This window comes from Callorhinchus milii, unplaced genomic scaffold (genome assembly GCF_018977255.1).
Source record: "Callorhinchus milii isolate IMCB2004 unplaced genomic scaffold, IMCB_Cmil_1.0 Scaffold2, whole genome shotgun sequence".
Taxonomy (NCBI): Eukaryota; Metazoa; Chordata; class Chondrichthyes; order Chimaeriformes; family Callorhinchidae; genus Callorhinchus; species Callorhinchus milii.
Window position 1 is genome coordinate 102,992,680 of NW_024704743.1, and position 25,183 is coordinate 103,017,862.

General features: G+C 40.4%; 1 protein-coding gene across 1 annotated transcript in view; it reads right to left on the reverse strand.

Moving 5' to 3' along the window:
- Nucleotides 1-25,183, reverse strand: part of csmd3b (CUB and Sushi multiple domains 3b) — a 773,500-nt gene that overhangs the window by 295,005 nt on the left and 453,312 nt on the right. The window contains exon 8 of the mRNA XM_042331884.1: nucleotides 428-515. Coding sequence (XP_042187818.1) covers nucleotides 428-515 — 88 coding nt within the window. The remainder of the gene's footprint in view (nucleotides 1-427; nucleotides 516-25,183) is intronic.

The window sequence follows — 25,183 nt, forward strand, 5'->3', positions numbered from 1 at the left end:
ATAGTTACCAATGATTTAGTTTGCTCATTGCTTTTTAAATAAAAAGATTAAGAAAAAGAGAAGTATAATCACCGAAGGAGACATTTCAATATAGTGCTTGTTTCTACACTCACCTAACTGTTCCAACCTCATATGCCTCCCTCCCCCCATAGACCTTAGCTGATCAATTATTTTATTCCATAGGAAATATAGGAACATAAAGCTCTGGAGGACATTCAGCCCATTGAGCCCACACTGGCTCACAGAGCAAGGAGCTCAATTCAATCTCAATCCCTCCCTTATCCACATATCGTTTAAAGCACACAAGTATTAAAGAAGGGCATGTAGGAATTAACAAGCTGTTAATTGGAGTTTTGATTTTTGAAGTATTATTGTGATTTAAACTGCTGTGGCTAAAGCAACCTACACAAGTGAAACATTTACATACCTGAAATCCAATCCAATTCTTTCTCCATGTTCTGGCTCTCCAGGATCTGGGCAGGAGTTGGATGCTTGCTTTATTCCACCCTCATTCACTGCAAGTAAAAACAGAGACAAACAATGGCATTGCATTTAACGGAAATTCAAATGTCTTGAATACCATTTATTTTACCTTTCAATTCTAAATTATGCATAGTCATGAGTCAATTTGCCAGGTATGTAAGTAAATGCTTAATGTAACCATTATATCTGTCAATACAAAACTGTATCCGGCACTTAACAAAGCATTAACACAAACATAAAAACATTTATAGGCTACAGCTCTGTTCCAATGCAATTTTCAATTGTGCTAATAAACCTTCCAAAATATGTTGATTTCTTCATAATTATCACCTTCAAACTTACTATACTGTGGTGAGTTACAATGTACTGGGACGTGACAGGGCTTTCTAAACTGCTCATTAAAACTTCCCAAAGTTCTCTTCAAAAGTGAGGAACATCAAAGATTGTGATTTACACAGTAAATCAAAATATATGTATGTAAGTTGCTAAATATGTTGTTACTGGTTTGTCCTGAAGAACACAAATAAAAGTTAATGTATTCATCATAATCACCCATGCATTATGTGGGACTTGTCTCGTTCTTCAGTTCCATTGATCCATGCAGTGAATTTATGTCACCTGTTATGGCTGTTTCCTCTCTTCTAACTCTGATTCTCTCAAATTCACCAAACAAATGTGCAATCTCAGCATCTTGTACAACCCTCAGCTCTCCTATATTAGTTCTCTGACCAAGACAGATTTTCTTCATCTCAGCCACATTGCTCTCTTCCGCCCCTATCTCACACCAAATGCCACTGAATCCCTTATTCATGCCTTTGTTACCTCCTGTCTAGGCATATCAAACACACTTCTCACCATCTCCCTAGTTTCACCATCCAGAAGCTCCAATTTATCCAAATCTCCGCTGTCCAAATGCTCACATGTACCAAACACCACGCGGATATTACATCAGTGGTCACCAGTCTCCACTAGCTCCGTTTCCCAACATATTGACTTCAAGGTGCTTACCATCACATATAAGTGTCTTCACACCCTGATCGTCTACCCCATTCCTGCTCACTCCCTCCACTTGGCTAACTTGGGCTAGGAGCATATCCCCCAGCCACTCGATCGAGCCATCAGCCACTATGTTCCTAACATCTTGAACTCTCTCCCTCTACCCCTTCATCTCAATCTGTTTGTATCTGTTTTTAAATCCCATCTTAAAACCTACCACTTCACCTCCACACACACCCTTGCTCGGCGTTCGACCCTGTCATCATGAAATGCTCTTAGACATTATCCTACACAAGGGGTCATTATGAATGCAAGTTGTTATTGAGGTTCATGCAGTCTTTTCTTTACCCCACTCATCCCCTAACTTTTCCCTTTGTTAGACTTACTAGATAGGTATACTGGAGCAGCTCCCTTTCTGGGGCAGAGGACAACAGCTGAGTAATTCGATCCACTAGAGGTCAGTAGACTTCTAATACTTCAAGCTGCTCCCTTACTGTTGCAAGCTCACTTTGAGAGCTCAGGCTGAATGCAAAATTGTCCATTTTGCTAAATAACATGCTGCTAGAGTTACAGTTTCATTCTAAAATCTGGTGGATTGATTGATTGTAAGAGCATTGTTAAGCAACCCTTTTAACTTTCAATACATGTGAGATACATCCAAATATTGAATTGTTGCTGGCGGGTACAATGAAATTGTGATTTCAGTGTTAGACTCCTATGGAGTCATTACCTTGGGCAATCTTGAAGAAAAATGTGTTCAGTCAATTAAAAGAAACGTAGGGAGAAAAACGATGTTAGATTAAATTATGGAGGGAGTGCAGTTTCATATTTCTGGTTCCCCAGAAAAAAAATGGTTGTTCACTTCATGGTTGTTTGTGGAAAATTGTTGTGCACATATAAACTGCCACAAAATGCACAATCACTATGCTTTACAGTAAATCCTGTGAAGTGCTAGGAGATGCATCTAAGCCATGATAAGGTGTTACATCAAATGGAAAGATTATTATATTATTAAAGACTAAAGGAATATTCTGAGAAGTGTTACTTCTGCAAACGATTGTTCACATTGGATTTATGTAAAATGCAGAAACTGGTTAAAGGATTCTTTATTATCCTAATTAGCTAAAGCATTCTAATTAGGGGAGAAATTCAACATGAGTCTGGATTCATTCTATTTATTCATCATTTTAGAGCAGTAGAGGTCAACCTTCTTGGTCGGCCCCAAATATTTTTTCTTTCTTGAATTTTTCTTCATTTATGGCTCGCAGAACACTTTTGGGGCATCAAGAAGTGGCCCATTAAACCCCGCACCAGTCCGCAAGTCCAAATCAATGACTTGCTTAGGGTAGGTACCAAATCAAAATAACCATGGAGTGGAAATTTTGTTCACAGAAATCTTTAGAAAAACACTTTTAAAATTAAGGACTGTACTTAAGAATTTGTTGCATTCTGGAGGCTCTGAAATGCTACATTGAGCATGTCTAGACAACCGTGGAATTTCTCCCCATAAATTCTCTATTATTATTGTGGACTTAGCTCAATTCAATGTAATTTTCAGTAAGAAACAAAAGGTATTTCCGAAAGCTGCACTTGGCAACTGACTGTCCCTGTTGAAAATCGCCAGTTTGTGCATTTAACTGATTCTAGGAGGGTGGCAGTGGAGTGCAAAAATTACACTCAGCATTTTTTTTGTCAAGGAAGAGCGGGTTAATGGACAGAAGGCTACTTAGATGAAGCACTAGAGCGCGGGTTACAACTGTAGAAGCCAGAACCTTCAATAGATGAGAGGAGAATTTACAAGGAATAATGTACAGCCAAAACACGCAGATCAATGTACTTTGTTGTCATAGCTATTGGAAGTTAGTGGAATGAATGAGCCATTAATGAAGCAAACTTTGCCTGGTCTCTCACCCTAATGGCAAATTGACAACCAGAATGACTATGGGCACTGCAAAAAGGGCTTCACCCAGCCACAAAGAGAGGATCTAAATACTTGTTCAAACATCAATGGAATTGCAGCATGCAAACATGCAGCTAAAGCAAAAACAATCATAGTTTGATGATACTAAGATCATAAGAAATATCATTGATTCAGCACACATGATAATATTTATGCTACATCCCTGTATGATATCCTTTTTATGATTGGAGTGTTAACTCTTCTGGATTGATTCATAGTAACACAGCAAAATTTGAACTGAATGCCATTAGGTCTATGGAATGGCCCACCACAGATCATACCGTGGGTAAGTATTTCACACCTTTGCTAATCCCAACTCCGTGTCTCATCTCTTATATTTTTAATAACCAAGTATCTATACATCAACAAAATTGGAAACATAATCACTTCAGCTGATAATAGTATCACTGTCCTTTTTTGTGTATTGATCTAGTGGTTCTTTCTTTCCTGCATTGTTTTGTTTTACTTTATTGTTTAATATTTGCACCATTTGATGACAGATTATCACATCAAATATGTTGTGAAAAGTGACAACATTCACCTTAAAAAGTACCAAGTGTATTGCATTGAACATTATAAGTTCTCTACCTCTAAATCATTGCTGAATATTGGTTGGAAAACATATGCAACACTCCAGCATAATGCTAACCTTATACCATGTCAAGGAATTAATAAGTGAAAAGGAATGCACACTTCAGAATTTCGGGTCTATGTTTACTGCTGTTTGTTCATTTTAAACTAATTGTCCTTTATTACTATGGAAAATGAAACAACATAATCATTTATCTCTCTCGCCTTGCCAGTAAGTTTGCAATCAGTTTTTGCTTGCCAATGATGTTAGTAACAGTCTTGGCAGCACAGGTAGCTATCCTGTTCATTACTTTTTCTCATAATGTCACTTGTTTGGATGTATTAAAGTAGATACAGAGAAAATCACAATAGCTGATGAATTAACGCATACTATTGAAAATTAACATTGCACTCCCACTCCACCCACCTTATAAGATGAACCAAAACATCTATATTTACCCCATGTATAAACTAATAGCTGTGTAACTTTATCATTAGCTTTTCAAGATTGTTCTTGTTAATCTCATTGGCTACTAAGAATTAATTTCAACCAGCAATTTTTTTGTGTCCTGCATTCTCAAAACACACGATAGACAAAGGTTCATTATCTGTCTATTTTTACATTTCTGCTTTCACTCCTAAATCACAAGATCAATGTGATAAAATACAATTTTACATTTATACATTACTTTTCACTTTGGGAGATGACTGCAAGGGCAAAGAGCCCTTGAATCTCAACGTGGCGATCAATATGATTTCTGGTGTTTCTCCAAATGGAATCAACCAAGCCCTAATCCATGGATCACATGGTGAAGACCTTTGGCTCATCTTTAGGTCAGCATTTGCCGGCAGCCGTGTCCAACAAAAGTCACAATCACAGTAAAGACACGGAGCTGCTCACGCTCAATTCTGTGGGAAGCTGCAGAAGTAATTCAGTAACTAGGCCCAAAAGGCATTGGCACAGGTTCTGCAGAATGCACAGCTTGCAGTGGTTGGCAGATAGCTGCAATTTGCAGATGGTGTACCATTTGTGAACACTGAGCCTACAACAACTGCAGAGACAGCACAAGAAGCAACAGAAATCTGTCTCTCTAGTAAAAATAATAATCCTTGCATTTGATAAAGTGCCTGATCACATCTTCGAGATGTCTCAAAGCGCTTCACAGAATATATGTAAAGTGTATTTTGGGGTGAAACGTGGCAGCCAATTGCACACAGCAGTGTCCAACAAACAGTTGGGAATTGAACTAATTTATTTATTGTTTAAAAAGGGATTATTATCCTCGGAAAAGTGATCTGTCAATCAACTAAACAGAGGTAAAGGTAAACAGTGGCGTGTTTTTCTAAGATCTTCACTGGGGAAAGACTTGGCCTTGCAGCTTCCAAAGCCCCTCAAATGTCCTTTTTCCAGTGATATCCTACTGAAAGAGCTTGAGGTAAGACCAGTAGCTGCTACAAATGTGCACACCACAGCATAAATAAAAGCACACAAAAGCATAGTTTACATGATATGTAAATACAAACTGACAGATTGTATGGCATACCATTTCAAATCTACTGCTATCACCACTGATACGCAATAAGGTTTTATCTATTTCTTTACCGGAAGCAAAACCATATTGAACAAAACCCAAATTAAATCAGATGCAAAAAAAAAGAAGCGTATACTTCTGCCAACCTAAAAATCAATACATTAGTTTATAAAAGGCGATTTTTCTCAATGGAAGATTTCCTTCATAATTTGTTGCCATATTTACTTTTCAGCTTCTACACCATCCTGGGTACCTGAGCCTCACCAATAATGCCTGCAGGCAGCACCAGCTCATGGCATTGCCAGCTCTCTCTTAATGGCAATGGTATGTTGGGCATATTGCACACCCGGGCACCAGAAATGCTGATTTAATAGGTGTAAACGTTTTTCTTTATAAAGTGTTGTTGCTGTAAGTTCCTGGATAAATGCCATGTCCTTTGGGAACAATGATGAATAAGCAACATCATAAGCCACAGAAACAGCCCATAACCTATAAGAGCAAATAACTATCACTCCAAAATGCTGAGTCAATGGAATAAGTTTACTGAAGAAGTACTCATGCATTCCACTTGGGCATAACATTGACATACTTTAAGATTTGTTAGTGACCATACACTATCTGCATGTTAATAAATGAAATCCTTTACAGTTGCTGAAAGTTACATATTTGTTAATTGAAGCCTTGCTGGTCACAAGACCTGCAGTCATTGATATTGATTCCTGGTGCCTCAGGGATGCCTCCATTTTCAAACAAAACCTGTTAACTTAGCACTTGCTTGTGGGCGTTTTGATTAAAATGACTTTGACCTCCTCACCAAGAAGCTGCTGCTACCCGCTTTGTACTTATACATCAATGCCTCTAGATAATGCCTGGAAATTTCCAATAGCAAAAAACTTTCTAAAGTTGAAGTTAGCTTCAAACCATCAAGCAGGACATTGCTCATATTGGACCCTGTCCACGAATAAGAGATGATACAACATGGGGACAGACTCATAGGTCACAAAAAGCATCTGGAACCATTCCCCTTGGTTATATTTAGGTAAATGGATCCTAAATTACAACTTGATGCTTAGTCCCACTTCTGCGTGTCCTCAATCTTCTTTGGATTTTGCTGTCACCATGAGCCTTTCAATAATAAAACAGGGAGAAGGCAATAGAGGAGGTCTGAGAGAGTGGATTAAGAGTGATGAAGCACTACATTGGGACTTTGAATTCATAATCTAGGCTGACACTTTAGTGCAGTGCTGGGGGTGTGCTAAATATTTGGGGATACAGTCCTTCAAAGGAGATGTTAAACCACAGCTCAGTCTGCCTGTTCAGGTGGACATTAACAATCCTATAGCAGTACTCAAAAAGAGAAGGGAGATCCTCTCAGTGTCCTGGCCAACAATCCCCCAGATAAAATTGATCATTCGCTTTGAGACTATTTGTGGGAAATTGCCTTGCACAAATTGGCGTTCATGTTTGCCTACAAAAATACTTTCTGGGACACTTCACAAGTGGAATGTCAACAATGGAGAAGGGAAAGGGTTCCCCACAGCAGTCATTAACCGGAATATCTCTAAGAGTGGATTATCCCTTGAAGTCGTTACATTACATAACAATTTTCACCCCAATATCACTATTTGGGGAGTTAAATGCTAATTTTATCATGGATATATTTGCTCAGATCAGATGCCAGAATAATTTGCTGATGGGCCAACTGTTGCATGTGTCAAGGTATAAAAAGGAATTTTTAAACTATCTCAGATCTAATACAGCTACAGAAATTAAGTTGCTCTGTCCTCAAGCCAAAATATCTCTATTAAAAAAAAGCAAGCACTACAAGAAAAGCTTGAAAGTACTAAGTTATTTTTTTGTTTCCAGCATTATCAGCAATTCTTGAAGGATATGTTCAATCTTACAACAATTACAATTTACATTTATACAATGCTGTCAGGAAGATGTCTCATCCACTTCAAGCAGCTTTACTCGGAGCCTGAATTAGATAGATGGGTGGGTGGGGGAGGGAGAGAAAGTTGAGCTGAGTACAGGGAGGAAAAAAAGTAGATAACAACAAGATTACATTTGTATAGCACCTTTCACGTTGGGAGGACATCCCAAGGCGCTGGACAGTGTACAGCATTTCAGACCTGAGCTGGGGTCAAGGAAGGAGAATGGAGGAGAGGGAAAGGGGGGTAACCGATGGCTTGGTCGAAGAGGAAGGTTTTGAGGCGGGACTTGAAGGAGGCTAAGGAGGGGGCGAGGCGGAGTGATTGGGGGATGGAATTCCAGAGGTTGGACAAAGGCACAGTAAAAAAAGTAGGCCTTAAGGCAGGTTTTTAAAGGCAGGGAGAGAGGGTGCAATCCTGTGGGACTCTGGGATGCAGTTCACAAGATCGGTTCTTATGAAAAAGGCTCTTTGGCCCATCCAATCTCATTCTTCCTAAATACCCAGCGTAACGGCACTGCATCGCACTCTAATCTGCTTAAATGAGACCTGCTTCTGGCCTCTCCACTTTTCCTGACAACCTGTCCAGTTATTAATTACTCTCTGAGCAACAATAAAATTCCTGGTACCTCTTATGAAATTGCCTGATACAACTCTAAACCTATGTCCTCTTATTATTCTATTGTCTTGGTGCATTCTAAAGTATTGATTTGGGTTTATTTTTTTCAAACTTTAAACCCTTTTAAAACTTTATACACTTCTATGAGATCCCCTTTGAGTGATCTCCTCTCAAGACAAGACTAGCTTGTTGAATGATTGCTCATAGCCTGGGCCAATAGAAAAGTGCTGCCACACTTTTTCTGCGGAATCTGCCACAAACACCAAAAGCCGCTACAAACCTGCTATAAGTGTCATTTCTTGCCGTTGGGTCTCCTGGCTGTTTCACTGATGTAACTGTGGGTTGGGAGGCTCCAGACACGCATGTGCAGTGTGGCGCAAATGGCAAATGGGCTTCACTTGGAGGACCCGCTGTTGTGATTGTCTGTGTGTGTATATTTGATTGTCTGTGTGTAAGGCTCTCTATATGCGTTCGTAAGAGTATATATCTCTCTCTGTGCCTCTGAGTGTGTGTGTGTGTCTCTGTGGGTAGGTGTGGGTGTGTCTTTCTCTCTGGGTCTGTGTGCGGTATTTGGCCCTAAGAACTCTTGTAGCCTCGCTGGAGACCGCCCACCACACCCAAAAAAAAAGCCCAGCCAGTTTTTGTTAAAGAAGCAATTTTTTTTGCAACAATCTAATACTTGTTATTTCCTCATGTTTAGTTTTTGTAAAAAAATTGAAACAATATAAGATGGCAGTAAAATGTACGTCAATAACACCAATCAATTCCCAGCTATTTTCTCCAAAATTTCCCAAAAGTCCCTCCGCAATGTCCCGCAGGATTTTTGAATCTCCCCGCAATTTTGGGCAAATATTTCCACACGTTTTTATTGGCCCAGCTCATAGCTAACTCCTCTACGGCCCAGCTCATAGCTAATTCCTCTACGGCCCAGCTCATAGCTAATTCATCTACTAGGGATCCGACTTGTTGCTCTCCTCTGCACTGCCTCTAAGACCAGGGCAGTCCTCTTATGTTATGGTGACACCAAAACGGTATGCAGTACGCTAGGTGAAATCTGACCACAGCATGATGTAACCTTAGTGTCGAGAGAGCAGGGGCATAATGACTGAAAGCAAAAATGTTCTTCTTGACTGTAGGTTTGATTCTGGTCCACGGTTCATAAATTATAAAAAAAATTGCACTTTCATTTGAACAAATTCTAGCATCAAAATCTGGCAGGTGTTCATTTGGGACCAGTTGGGCAAATTAATGTCTCTCTGTTGTACTGTACTGAGAAGCAAAATTTCCCCCCAGCTCCCACACACAGTCACACACGCACATACACACTGTCTCTATTCTGAATATTGTAGGCTAGATTAGCTGAAAGATCAAGGTTCAAGCACAGCACACGTAATAATTTACTGTTCTTCAAAACTAATAGTGAGCAAATTATATGACAGAACAAAAATAGAATTCAAAAAGGTAATTATTCCAACACAACACTTCCTTTTATAATTTAAAAAAAAACTAAGTTAAGTGCTACATTCAATTTGACACAGACTAATATGATCTTATTTGAAAAACATCACGTTCAAATATTACCTGAGGCGTATTATACATAATTTACGTATTCTACCTCATGTTTCATATTTTTATAATATGTTTCGTGTTTCATATTTCATATTTCACCTTGGTGTGGAACTTCAATTCTTTTGTTTTACTCCCCACTGTTCTTCAAAATCCACTTCTGTGCTTTTACTTGCTCAGCTTTCTCTCATCTCCAAAACATTGTCTACCTCTCCCCTTGGGCAGTTGAGACCCTCATCCACAGGTTAGGCACATTCAGGCTTCACTACGGCAATGCTCTGCGTGTTGCACTTCCAGCTCTTCCCTACACAAGCTACGGACTATGCAGAACAAAAAGTCTCCAGTCTGCAGCCCACGTCCTCTCCCTTAGCAAGACTATCAACCCCATTCTCGCTCAGCTCCAGTGGCTGTCCATCCCTGAGGAGAGTGAGTTCACTCACTCTTCTTCCTCGTGTTGAAATCCCTCCAAGTTGTCACCCTAGCATACCCTATCTCTATACCCTTGTTTCTTTGTAAATAGGAATGGTCACCTATCAGAGAATGGTAGATGAGTAGCAAGGGACAGGGGCCAGTGGGCTCAGGAGGGATTTAAGTTTTTGTGAAGGGAAAGAGGATGTCATAAGAACATGCATCAGAAGGTAAAATAGTTTGTTTTGTTTAGGATTCGCTTTTTTCTACTTAGACAATAGATATCAGAGTGATCAGAAGCTATTAATCTACCTGAAAGGTTCAGTTGACATAGTATACTACATGTAAAAAACAGCACTGATTTACAGTGGTCATCTAAATGTCAGGAGAGTGCTATTCCAAATCACTTGGGGTGTTTATGTTTTAATAATATTTGCTGTTCACTTTATGGAATGGGTTTATTAAGTTGTGGATCAGTTTATATGGCAGTACTGGCTGTCAGAACAGATTGGTACACTTCTTATCATTCATGTATAATGGATTCATTATTGCAACATATCACACCAAATTTACCGTGAAAGTATTTATTGCTGATTTCTAGGGGATTCATGTTCAACACATAATACATAGTATTATTTGCAAACATCCTTTGGATGAGACGTTAAACTGATGTTTTGTCAGTTTGTTGAGGTGGACATGAACAATTCCATGGCATTATTAAAAAGGAGAGGGGAGTTTCTCCTGATGTCCTGGCTGATAATTCACGAGATAAAATTGATCATTCACTTCATGGTTGGTTGTGAGACAATGATGTGTGCAAATTGGTTAGAGTGTTGACTTACAAATAAACAATAACTACATTTTACAGTAAATTCTGTGAAACGCTTTGAGATATTTGATGATATGATATGGCAAATTGCTTTGCAATTGTTAATATTAAAAGGCCTTTTAATTTTACAAATTTAGATTGTTTCCTCTTTGTCCTATTATGACAGCCTTTCAGAAATTCCTATTAATCAATTCACAAATTAGACATCTTTTGATATTCACAACAGGATATCCCAATTATCAAATATATTACAAAGTTAGACTCAAGCCCCTACAAAAAATTACCTTATTTATACAAAGTACAGCTATTTCACCCAACTTTTAAAGGTAATGATCTAATTCTGTGATGATGCTTAATCTGGAAATAGTACAACTTCCAATAATTAAAACCATATCACATGTGTTACGACTCGAAAGAAATCCCACTTGAAACTACATCAAATATGAGCTGTGTTCTCAGGAGGCAGTGTCAGATTTTCAGACTTAAGAAATCCAGTTAAAGTATAAGTGTAAAATTGATCCTAATATTTCTTGAAAGGAACCACTTTTGAGGAAAGCAATATCCTATGCGATGAAGTCAGTATTCTGGATTCAGCTGCAACAGATCAAAACCTTGTGGCAATTTCTTATTTCATCTTGAAAGTTGTGGATTCATCAGAATAGTTCAAATTTAAAAAAAACAGTGAAGTAATTGTATAACCCTATGTGTGACAAGGTGATGTGATTGATGAGTTGTCAGTGCAACAATACATGCTGTGGCGAGTTACATAAATAGCTTCGAAAATCTCAACTATGCTTTCTAACCTTATGTTGCTTCTAACTGTAAACCAAATCTGTCATGCCCACTTGCACTGCTTCATAAAAACTGCAACAGAATCAGTAGAATTGTAGAAGAAAATGATTTTGTGCCATGTTAAAGAAAAAAAATGATAAATTGTTTTATCAACAACCTAATACGTACCGATTAAAAAACCTTACGGTAATATAAATCATTTTTGTGCACTACACAATGCAGCTGACTCAGCTTTAAGCTGATAAGAGTCGAGGCTAGTTCACCAATCTAGCGGTGGGGGGTAGGGGCAGCTCTCAATGCCAGAAGTGCTGTTCTTCAGATGAAATATCCCCAATCCAGTTTCCATCCTGCCCACAGCATTAATATCATTTGTCAAAGTCACTAACAACACTGCCAGAACTCCCTATGCCTCGTTGAGGTCTCTGCTACATTTGATTTTGATCACCTCTCCTTCCTCATCTATCTTTGTGGGATCGAATTCTTGTAGTTCCAATCCTACCTGACCCAAAGCCTCCACTTTATTTCCTCTACAATTTCTCCTCTCATCCTTGCACAGTCACCTTTAGAGCGCTGCTCCTTCGACTCTATCTTCAGCACCGTCCTTTTCCTCATCTACCTTCTCTCTTGAAGAGATTATCTGAATTTCCACATGCATGCAGATGACAAGTCTAGTTTTCCACTTCTATTCTTGATTCCAGTTCTGTTTACCTGTCAGACATCAAGGCCTGGGCAAGCCTCAATTTTTGTAGCTCCACTTGGTAACACTTTCAACCTCTGAGTCAGAAGGTTGTTCAAGCTGGTGCAGCATTGTTGGAGGTGCCAACTTTTGGATGAGAGATTAAACCAAGGTCCTGTCTACCTGTTCAGGTGGACATTAAAGATTCCATGGCACTACTTGACCAACAATCATGGTGGGACAGTGCTGTGTACAAATTGCGTGCTGGGTTTGCCTTGTCACTAAACTTTACAGTAAATCTTGTCAAGAATTTTGAGACATGTGGATAACATGATATGGCTCATTTTCAAATACAAGGATTAATATTACTATTAATGTTTATGTCACAAAGGAAGGAACAGAAAAAGATGGTGACTTGAACTGACTTTCAGATACTAGCTCCAAACAATCCTGCTGGAGAAGAGTTCCTGATGATTTGATAATGGGGAATCCTCAATAATAATAATAATAATAATAATCCTTGCATTTGATATAGCGCTTTTCACGTCGGGAGGACGTCCCAAAGCGCTTCACAGAACACACTGTAAAGTGAATTGACTGTATATTGTGGGCGAACGCGGCAGCCAATTGCCCACAGCAATGTCCCACAAACAGTCGTAGATTGAAAATGACCAATTTATTATTGTTTTTTGTTTTTTTTGGAGGGATTATTATTAGGCATGTGGAGTAAGGAAACTTGCCCAAGGTTTCGCCCTGCCTGGAATTGAACTCAGGTCTCTCGCTTGCAAAGCGAGTGCTCTAACCACTGAGCTACAGGACTCCAATAGGAACTATCCCTAAACAAGCATAAACTGAGGATACAAAATCATAGCTCAGCTCCAAGGAGACTCTACTTACCTCCCCCCAAGTCAAGTTGCTCATTTGACATTCGACAAGCGTAGTTTTGAATTACATGGAATTACACAGAATATACAACACAGAAACAGGCCATTCGGCCCAACTAGTCTATGCCAGGGTTTATGCTCCACATGAGCCTCCTCCTGTCCTTCCTCAACTAAACCTATCATCATAATCTTCCATTTGTTTCTCCCTCATGTACTTATCTAGCTTCCCCATATATTCACCTCAATTACTTCTTGTGGGAGCAAGTTCCAAATTTCCACCATTCTCTGGGTAAAGAAGTTTCTCCTACTTCCCTATTTGATTTATTGGTGACTATTTTATAATTATGGCACCTGGTTTTGGTCTCCCCCACAAGTGGAAACATGTTCTCTATGTCTACTCTATCAAATCATTTCATAGAGTTAAAGACCTCTATTCGGTCACCCCTCACCCTTCTCTTTCCAAGAGAAAATAGTCCAAGCTTGTTCAGCCTTTCCTGATAGGTATAACCTCGCAATTCCAGTGTCATCCTTGTAAATCTCCTTTGCACTTTCTCCAGGGCCTCCATATCCTCTCTATAATATGGGGACCAGAACTGTATACAGTACTGTATACAGAACTGTGTGGTCTAACCAAAGTTTGATATATGTTTAACATAACTTCCCTGCTTTTCATTTCTATGGCTCCAGAAATAAACCCCAACGGCTGGTTTGCATTATTTATGGCCTTCTTAATCTGCGTCGCGACTTTTAGTGATTTGTGTATCTGTACCCCTAGATCCCTTTGTTCCTCTACTCTATTTAGATTCTTATTTTCCAGGCAGTATGTGACCTCCTTATTCCTCCTACCAAAATGTACCACCTGACACTTATCTCTATTGAAATTAATTTACTAATGTTTTGTCGAGCCATCACCATGTGGATGGCTGATACCAGGAACCCCTGCAAACTTCCTGGTGGGCAGCACAGCTCAACATGAAGTGTGGAAGAGCAATGCCACCATCCTCCTGCCCACAGCACGGACACATATATATTAAGAATGTATGTATGTCACCAATGGAGATGCCAGAATGTGATGGGTGTAGTTGGAATTCTAGCCACGAGATGGAGCCCTAGAGCCAATTATCAAATGGTAGACCCTGAGGGATAGAAATGGAAACTCCTTAGTTAACATGTTATTGGACAGAGGCACCTGCTTTAACCATAGGACCCATGGCCAGTGACCTCAGAAATCTGTTGGTTGAGAACAACTGAGAGATTCCTTGGCGAGGCTCCAGAATACATCAAGGGCCTACACCGTTGAAAGAAAGCTTGCCTGGAGACATCTGCCATTGTGGCTCTGTCATTAGCTGCAAGAGAGTGCACAAGGATGATGCAAAACCAAGCACTGTTGGAAATATGACCCAGCCTCTGTTTTGCACTTTCACTTCAATTCATCACCTGAAGGATTCAAGATGTAAACCCTAATTCCAATGTGCCCCAGGGCGACACATTTGCACACCAGTGTGTTTTGATTTCATTTTATTCTTTTGACTTTCTGAGGCTGAGCAGGGTTATCTAAATTCAATAATTGGAAGAGACATTTTACCCACAACTGCAATGCTTCAGTTCCTATCATGGAGAATCTCAAAGGGGACATGAATACCATACGAATGGAACCTGCAGTAATGTCTTATTTCCATATTACAGAGATTGCTTGTCCATGTAATGGCCTTTTATACAACACTAGGAATGTGACATTGCTTCATTTGCAATTTGCAACAGGGAAGTTGCTGTTATACTGCTGCATTTAATGGCTCTCACCTGAGACTAAAGTCATTTTCTGTGTGTACGAACATGTATACAGTTTATGAGCTGGTAGTACACAGCAGCTTTTTAAAAGTTATTTTTAAGCTCTGAGAATGTATCTGTCACTAATACATTAATAATAATGCTTGCATTTGATAAAGCATCTTTCATGCCATCAAAATATCTCAAAGCACGAAATACACAGTCAATCCACTTTACAATGTGAAGAGCTTTGAGACATTCAACAACATGATAAGGCAATATATCAAACGCAAAGATTATTATTGCGTAATGGAACAGATATCCCATGAGTTGTAATGATGCGTGTGATGTACTTAATATTATCACTTGGATTTCTTAATTAAGAAATGCATTTCTCTCCGAAGAAATCAGTTTAAACATAATCGCCCTCAATGTACTTTAAGTTTCAATGTTTATTTTAAATTAGCTGCACTAAAGCCCGTTATAACATAGTGTTTCAATGTGCTAAAATGCTATAGACTTGTAAGTTCTTTATCACTAATGCAATTTCTGCTTGAATTCTTTGGCCATCTAAGATCCTGTTATAATGCATTGTCCACTCAAAAATATATATTTTTAAAAACTAAATGAGAAATAATGTTTAAATATTAGGAGATTAAGATCAAGAGGTTGTCTTACAATGTTGAAGAGTGCAGTAGCAATATTTTATTCCTCAGTAGTATTTTTTGTAAATACAGAACTTCTAATGGTAATCAACAATATCCAGATAAGAGCGAATTTTCCAAACACATTTGAGCTGTAAATTTCTATTGCTGATGCTGAAGATAAGCCTAACACTGTTGGCAGAGCTCATCCTTTCTCAACTGTTTTGACCCAACCCTGCTTGGGTCCTGATTCCCCGACTGTTCAGGGCCTTGGGACGCCCTCTAGACATAAAAGGCGCTTTACAAATGTAATTTTGTTGTTGTTGTTTTCATTTGTATGGCGCCTTTCACATTGGGAGGATGTCCCAAGATGCTTGACAGTCAGGGATTTGGACCCGAGCAGGGGGTTGGGATCAGTAGAGATGGAGGGCAGGGAGAGTAGGAGTGTGGCTGAAACCACGTTTGAAGAGGAGGGTCTTGAAACATGCCTTGATGGAGGCAAGGGAGAAGTGAAAAAAAAAGGCAAAGTGAAGAGACTTTGGGATGGAGTTCCAAAAGTTGAGCACAGAGAGGTTGACGGTCCGACCGCCGATGTGGGGCGGGAGCCATGGAGTAGGCCAGAGCCACAAGATACAAGATGCAGAAAGACTCTGAAGGTAGATATGACGGACAGTTTTGAGGATCAATAGAATAGACTAGAAGAGATCCTTGTAATTACATCTTTTCAAATTAATGATTGCTAAAAAACGACATACAGACTTTTGAAAGGTTTAAATAAGCAGTTTTGAAAAATGGGACAGAATTCTTTCATGGGACAGAAAGAAAAAATCATTCCTGTCTGATGTGAATATGGTAAATGGAAGATCAATACAGAATTTGGGCTGGGGCAGGCCAGTGCAAAACTAATAAGGAGTAGAGGGTTACTGAAGTGATCCTTCTTTTCCTAATGACTCAAATGTGACACTCTAGGAATGGATGAAAGAATGAATGGATTATTTTGCACCTTCGGAACGGGTTAAATTGAGATTTGCTGGGTTGATCTTAGACCCAAAGTTAAACGCTTATTCACCTTCATTATATTTAAGCACTCCGAGAGATTAGCTGTGTGAAGGTAGTCTCTCAGAGACATCAAACCCACTATTCAGATCACTGTACTGAGTTGATTGATCTCAGCCAGGGCAGAAATCCTCAGTGCCCCTGAGTTAAGAAGGTGATCATGAGCCAGAGATCATTATCCAAAGAATCATAGTGGAAGGTACGCATGAATGAACATAACACCTGTCCCAGAATAGCCTATCTTCACTGTCAAGGCTCACAAAAAGGAATTCCAATTGTCTCCTTCATTTCATATTGGATCTGTACACCTCTCTTCTACGCTTGAAACTTTCCACCTCTTTCAGTCTGGGGAGTCTAACCAGTCAAGGCTAGAAAAATCCAAGCATTTACTGTTGACTGCAAATCTACTTCTTGCTGGTTTTACAGCTCTTGAACAGTCTGACATACTGTAAATCCATTGTGTAGGAAACAAGGCTACCTCCATCTCTGGCTATGATTGCTTACACCGAGACTGTGGTTCAGATTATAATGAAATTAACATAAGGGAGTACGAAATAAACAAAGGACATCCAGCCCATTCTGCCTGTTGTTTGGAATGGAACTTGCAAAAATTTGCACTATCATGGATTTGCTCCAATGTATTTAATCTCCTGAGGTAAATTCTCCAATAAAACTCACCAATCTCGAAAAGTAATTGAGAAGAAGTTCTGGATAGCAATCTAACTTTACAAGTCATATTTTTTTTTACACCTAACCAGTTTTATTCCAGAGATGACATTTCCATGGTCTCAGCAAGACTGGAACTGTGTTTTACAGAGAATTTGTTATTAGCACCACTGTTACAAAAATGATTGGTAACCTCTACCATACACATCTTTGTATTAAACGCATTCAACATCTTTTGGACTAAAAGAGGCAATAGGCCTCATATAACTAGAGGTTTGAAATGCTGTGTGGTCTTCACTCTAAAACAACTATCTTAAAAATTCAATATGGCACAGAACTTTGGAAAAATTATAAATCCTTTTTCAGCTAGGAAACTGTTTTTTCAGTTATTTTTTGAACAACGGTGAGTGAATGCCTTGAAAATTCAGGCATAATTCAAGAATTTTCCAAATTTCTGCAAAATCTTGAACGTCAAGATAATCTTGAACTAAAGGCGCACTGCACAAAAAATGTTAGGCCTCAGAATTTCATCCCCTTAATGATGAGGCAGGGTAGTGGCCCTAGAGGCAGTGTAGAGGAGAGTAACAAGGATCATCCCCTGTGTTAAAGGAATGAGCTATGAGCTATGACTGGAAAAACTGCCTCCTCCTACTCCCCTCTTATATCCCTATATTCCCTTCCTCATCAGGTATGTATAGGATATCAACCTAGTTAAAGGATCTAGTCTTCAAAGACATATGAAATTCAAAGTGCAACAACAATCCATCATGGTGATGGAACCCAATCAAACAAATCAAAGATCAGGCACAAGCAAGTTAAAGTCTATTTAAAAAAACTCAGACGTGGAAAAGCTGGTTCACAGGATAAAATAAGATCACATTTTCAAAGCTTATTGAAGAACTAGCTTCTCCCCTTTGCTTATTTATTTCAGCTCTTCCCAATAAGCATATTTGTAATATCTAAACTGAAGGAGGCAACTTCATTCCAATCTACAAGAGGAAATCAAAATCAGTGGCAGTCAACTGCAGACTGTTACATGACACTGCGGTTTGAAGTTTTCTGAGCTGAAACAACCAATGCCGATCATATTCATATCATATTGACACAGTGAAAAATTTACCAAAATGTTGCCATCACTAGAATAGTAAATATAACTAGCAGTCAAGTATCGCAAACTCTCTTCAATTACATATATTTAGGTCCTTGGATTGGGAATCACCTCTGAGCTATAATGGAATGAATAAATAGCAACGGGAATGGCTAGAGGAGGAAGAATCCTCAAGAAAGCTTGTCGACTTGTTACCATGGCAACCTTTAATCTGCCCAGTGTGAGAGATTGCACAGTTGATTGGCAGAATGCAAAGCAAAAATCACTTTCTGTTAGGATGTTCCCAAGCCACAAATACCATTGGACCTCATTAGGGTGGCCTATTTTATACCAAATTCCATCCTCTAGAACAGGGATGGCCAATTTGCAGCCTGCATGACTAATTTCACAATGCTTAATGAAGGCCACAGACCATAAGTTGACTATCTCTGCACTATTCTCTTTGACCGTGCCTTCAGCTCCCCTCTCAACTCTCTACCCCCTCCTCGCTCCCTCCCTTCCCTCCCCTCACCCTGACCATTTCCCCCCTCCTCGCTCCCTCCCTTCCCTCCCCTCACCCTGACCACTTCCCCCCTGCTTGGGTCTTGACCCAACTGTACAGCGCCTTGGGACGTCCTCCCGACGTGAAAGGTGCTCAATAAATGGAATCTTGTTGTTGTTGTTGTAGAATATCAGAGCGATGTGACCAGGATAGCAGTCCCCAACATGATCATGACTGGAAGATTTTTTTGGTCAACTGGGTGTCCGATACGTCCGGAAACCTATACTATGCTTGAGTACCCAACCAGATAGAGTTCCACATATCACGTGTATGTATGATACACTTCAGACACAGAAATGTCTCAGTTTCTGAAATGGAATGTGCACCATCTCCCTGAAGGGTTCCAACATTCTTACCTATTTCCAGAGAATATTTGTAACCTTTCCAGAGAACAGGTTGACAAGAGCCAAGGCTTGTGCACTGGGGTACTGGTAAGTTTTGACGAGCTAAAACCACATAGCTTGCCTTCGAAAACTGTCTGGTAAGCTTCCCACTACTTGGCCAGCTAGATCTAACCTAACAATTGGGGCATTAACTTGCAGGATTAACAGGAGTTGATTGGGAAGAATCCCTTTCCCCCAGTCTGCCCCTCCCATGAGCTACAATGGCTCGTCTGACCTTCACAGTCCCTGAAGTACCTTGAGCCCATCTAATTCAGGAAATGACCAACTGAGAACAGCAGAGAATTGACTTAATTCTGACATCCTATTGTCAAACATGTCACCTTGGAGCCAGTTCAGGTCCAAGGAGACGCCGCTAACCTCACAACAACAACAACAACAACAACAACAAGATTACATTTGTATAGCACCTTTCACATTAGGAGGACGTAACTATGCCCACCAAAGAAGGTATGTGAAAAACACCAAAGAAATTGTTGGAGCCTGAGTCAGATTTTCATATATACACTAGGAATAAAGTCTGTGCACACGGCAGCTCTTTAAAATCTGTAACTTCCATTTATTATGGAAGTGGTTAGAGCACTCGCTTTGCAAGTGAGAGACCTGAGTTCAATTCCAGACAGGGCGAAACCTTGGGCAAGTTTCCTTACTCCACACGCCTAATAATAATCCCTCCAAAACCCAAAACAATAATAAATTGGTCATTTTCAATCTACGACTGTTTGTGGGACATTGCTGTGCGCAATTGGCTGCCGCGTTCGCCCACAGATATACAGTCAATTCACTTTACAGTGTGTTCTGTGAAGCGCTTTGGGACGTCCTCCCGACGTGAAAAGCGCTATATCAAATGCAAGGATTATTATTATTAGTATTATTATTATCCTTGCATTTGACGTAACACCTGATCATGTAGTCAGAACACTTCAAAAGATTTACTGTAAAGTGACTGTGCATGTATAGGTGATTGCAGTAGATAATTTGTACACAGCAAAGTCCCACAAACGTCCATAAAGTGAATAATCGAATTGTTCAGACTTCAGAGAAAATCATTTTGATTCTTTTTGTCTCCTGGTTGGAAATGAACTAATTTTCTTAATATGTAACATAACTTCAAAATTTATACTGCATTTAATATGATTTTTGTCTACTGGTCTTCAGGCAAATCTTTTGGTTTCCATATTACCTTGTTAACTTTGATAGCTGCATTCTTACATAACTATGAAAATTAATTGGATGTGATTCTTTTCTATCCTCATCAATTAAAGAGATCTCATTAGTGATAAGTTCCACAGGCTCCAGCAGCCCTCCAGTACATCTTCAAAATAACCATTACTCATATGTCTAGACAACAGTATACTGGGTGTCAGCCTGGCTCAGGTATATCACCTGAGTCAGAAGGTTGTGTGTTGGGACTTTGAACACATATAGCCTAGGCTCCCACCAATCCAGTTTCAAGAGAGTACTGCATAATTGGAACTGTCATTTTCTCAGATGAGATATTAAACCAAGATCATGTCTGCCTGTTGAGATGGACATGAAAGATTTTGTGGATCCATTGAAAAGAGAACAGAGTTTCTCCAAATGACTTGGCCAAAAATTTACGCCCCTCAAAAACGGTCATTAATTTGTAGGACATTGCTCTGTGCCAATTGACTGCCATGTTTGCATACAAAATACACAATCACTGCATTTTACAATAAATTCTGCAACTTGGTATACTGTCCTCTCATTATAATATAGGCTATACCAAAATGCAAGGCTTATTACTTTCATTACCATACATCCTGTGAATTGCTTTGAGATATTCTCCTGACATAAAAGGTGTAATATCAAAGACAAGGATTATCACTATGAGTATTATTATTATGTTTTTATTACACCATTCACATCTGACATTCACCTCATGAGATATCTAAACAGATGCTTTTTTTTCTGGGAGACTTCACTGGTTAACAAGCAGAGGACCAAATTTCACATGGTCTTGGACTTAAGACCATTAGCTTTACGACCATTAACTTAAAATTTAAGATTGGGCGGAATTTTGGAAAATAGTCTTTCATGGGGTCTTAATTTTCTCCATAATACCAAAAATTAGTTGCAGAAAATATTACATTGAATTTGTCATGAAATTACACAGTTTCCAATCCTATTTTTATGATCCTTCAGTAAAAGCAGCAAAAGATCTGATCAGCTCATTGAAAGATGAGGTAGGAGGAAGAATATATGTTCAGTGGGTGATAACATATTAAAATGGTGGAAGAGCAAATAGCTTAGCGGTCAATGTATACAAATCCTTAAAGGTGAGAAAGCAGGTGGACAAAGTTCTGAAAAGCTAATGGAATTTTATAAATAGGGGTACATAATATAAAAGCTAAAAGGTAATGTTCAACTTATATTAATTGTTAGTTAGACAACAATTATAATATTGTATCAAGTATTAGTCACCCTACTTCAGAAAAGACATGATTGGTGTGCAGAGATGTGCAGAGGAGAGGTGTGCAGAGGAGATTTACTAGGATCTGATTTTGGCCTATAAGCAGAGACTGGAGGAACTGATTTTTTTCTGCTGGAACAAAGAAGGTTAAGGGGTGAACTGATAGAGGTCATTAAAATTACGAGTGGTTTTGATAGAGTCAGTAAGGAGAAATTATTTCCACTGGTCAGTAAGTTAGTAACTAGAGTAACATCAATTTAAGATAGTTATCAAACAAGAAAATGTTAGTAAAATATTTATCATGCAGAGTCATTAGGATATGGAATATCCTATCAGGAGAGAGGTTGAGGCAGAATCCATATTGGGCTTTAAGAAGGAATTTGACAAAAAACACCTTAAAAAGTGTCAGGTACATGAATATGGGGAAAGGGCAAGTAAATGGGACTGAGGAAATTGCTCTTGAGGGAACTGACACAGATGCAATGGGCTGAAAGGTCTTCTTTTGTGCTGTAAATATCTACGGTTCAATCTGATCCTTTCATTGCTGCAATGTCCTATAATTCTATTGTAGGAAAAAACATTGCATGATAATGGAGGCAAACATTTTAAAGAAACTAAAAAGAAAATGTTTGAAAATTAATATTCCTGTGATATCCCTGTACATTTATAGAGCTTTCCTTCTGGTATAATTTGTGACCCAGAAAGTGTGCAAGAAACCAGGTCACTAGATTCTGGCAAAGCCATTCAATGCTCAGAGATGTCTGAGAACCTTTGATTTTGAATTATATACTGGAATAAAAGACCAGACTCCTTTGAGTGTCTCTCACTGACAACCCATTTGTCATCAGGAGCTTGGCATATGGGGAATTGTAAGCAAGAAGCTCTGTCCCACCAACCATAGCAATTTAAGTTTTCAATTCAGAAATAATATTCACATTTTCTTTTACCCATTTGGTGGATCACAGCTTTATTCCGCTCCACCAACTCTGCTCCACTTCACTCTCCAGTTCCAATATCAGTGGGCAAGTGTTCAGTCACCTTGTCTCTGCTCTCTGCAACACTTTCCATAAATCCCTCCTCTGCTCCCACCCTTTCCATTTTCAATTTTTTTTTCTAAAAAACACACTTCTTTGATTGCACCTCATTTCGCTCACTCCACCTCATGGAGCTAATACGAAACTTCAGTGTCATGATCAATTATCATCTGTCCTTTCATCCCCACATCCAGTTTTTCCCTACCCATGCAACATTGCCTGCACCTACCTTTCCCTAGGGCTGCCAAGGCCAATATCAATTCATCACTTCCAGGCTAGATGACACTAATTCAAAGCATTCAGAACTCTGCAGCTCATGTCCTTTCTAGCACAAGGCTCGATAATCCTATCACCCCCATCCTAGCCCAATCTCCACTGGCTCCCCATCCCCCAGAGAATTGAGTTCAAGAATCTTGTGTCACTTTTTGCAGAGGATAAAGTTCAAAATCCTCATCTTTGCCTTCAAAGACTTCTACGGCCTTGCTCCTTCCTACCTCTGACCTGCTAACAGCATATCGACCTGTTTGCTCCCTCTGCTCAGCCTGCTCCACATGCCCCGCCAGGTCAGCCCCACCATCAGCAGTTGGGCCTTCAGCCTCTCTGCCACCACCCTCTGGAACTCCATCCAACAGTCCATTTGTCTTGCACCCTTCCTTGCCTCCTTCGTCTCAAGACCCTCTTCTTTGACCGTGCCTTTGGTCATCCTTCTAACCCTATCCTCCCTGCCCGCCCCCCCCTCCTACTCCCAACCACCTGCTCGGGTCCAAATCCATGACTGACCAGTGTCTTGGGATGTCCTCTTGACGTGAAAGGTGCTATACAAATGTAATTTTACATTGTATTGGTTGTATTTACATTGGGATACAAGTCCTCATCATTTGGAATTGCTGATCCTTTGGTCAAAACATGTCTGGAAATACTCAATAACAACAAGATTCCATTTATAGAGCGCGTTTCACGTCAGGAGGACGTCCCAAGGCGCTGTACAGTTGGGTCAGGACTCGAGCAGGGGTGAAATAGTCAGGGTGAGGGGAGAGAAGGGAGGGAGCGAGGCGGGGGTAGAGAGTCGAGAGGGGAGCTGAAGGCACGATCAAAGAGAAGGGTCTTGAACCTGGCCTTGAAGGAGGAAAGGGAGGAAGCAAGGCTAAGGCACTGGGGGATAGAGTTCGAGAGCCTAGGGGCTGAGAGGCTGAAGGCCCGGCCACCAATGGTAGGGCGGTTGGGGCGGGGGATGTGGAGCAGACTGGAGCCAGAGGAACGGAGGGTACGGGCAGGTAAGTAGGGGGATAGTAGGTCAGAGAGGTAGGAGGGAGCAAGGCCGTGAATGGCCTTGTAGGTGAGGATGAGGATCCTGAATTTGATCCTCTGGGGGATGGGGAGCCAGTGGAGGTGAGCGAGGGTGGGAGTGGTGTGGTCCCGAAGCCTGGTGCAGGACAGTACATGAGCTGCAGAGTTCTGAATGACCTGCAGCTTGTGGAGGGAGGTGCCGGGAAGGCCGGCGAGGAGAGAGTTCCCATAGTCCAGCCTTGAGGTGATAAAGGCGTGGACCAGAGTTTCAGCAACGTGAGGGGTGAGGTAGTGCCGCAGTCTGGCGATGTTCCGGAGGTGATGGAAGGCGGTGCCAGTTGTGGCGCAGATATGAGGAAGAAAGGACAGCTCAGGATCAAACAGAACACCAAGGTTCCTGACTCGCTTTGAGAGGTGGAGAGTACAGCCTTGGATGCTGATTCTGTCAGTGCCTGAGGTGCGGAGGCGCTGATGCGAGCCAATCAGGAGGGCCTCAGTTTTACGCACGTTGAGCTGACGAAAGTTGTCTCTCGTCCAGGACTCAATGTCAGACAGGCAGGCTGTCAGGACATCAGTGGTCGTGGAGTTGAAGGTACAGGAGGAAAGGTAGAGTTGGGTGTCATCCGCATACATGTGGAAATTAACCCCATGTCTGCGGATGATGTCACCAAGGGGGAGCATGTAGAGGGTGAAGAGGAGGGGACCGAGGACAGAGCCCTGAGGGACACCACATGAGACAGTGCGGGGGGTGGAGGAAAAGCCATTCATGGAAACAAAGTGAAGACAGTGGGAGAGGTACGACCTAAGCCACTCAAGGACAGGGCCTTGAAGGTTGAGGTGGGACGACAAGCGGTGGAGGAGGATAGCGTGGTCGACCGTATCGAATGCTGCCGATAGGTCGAGGAGGACGAGGAGGCAGAGGGAGTCCTGGTCACAGATGGTCAGGATGTCATTGGTGACCTTGACCAGGGCAGTTTCTGTGCTATGGGCAGCACGGAAA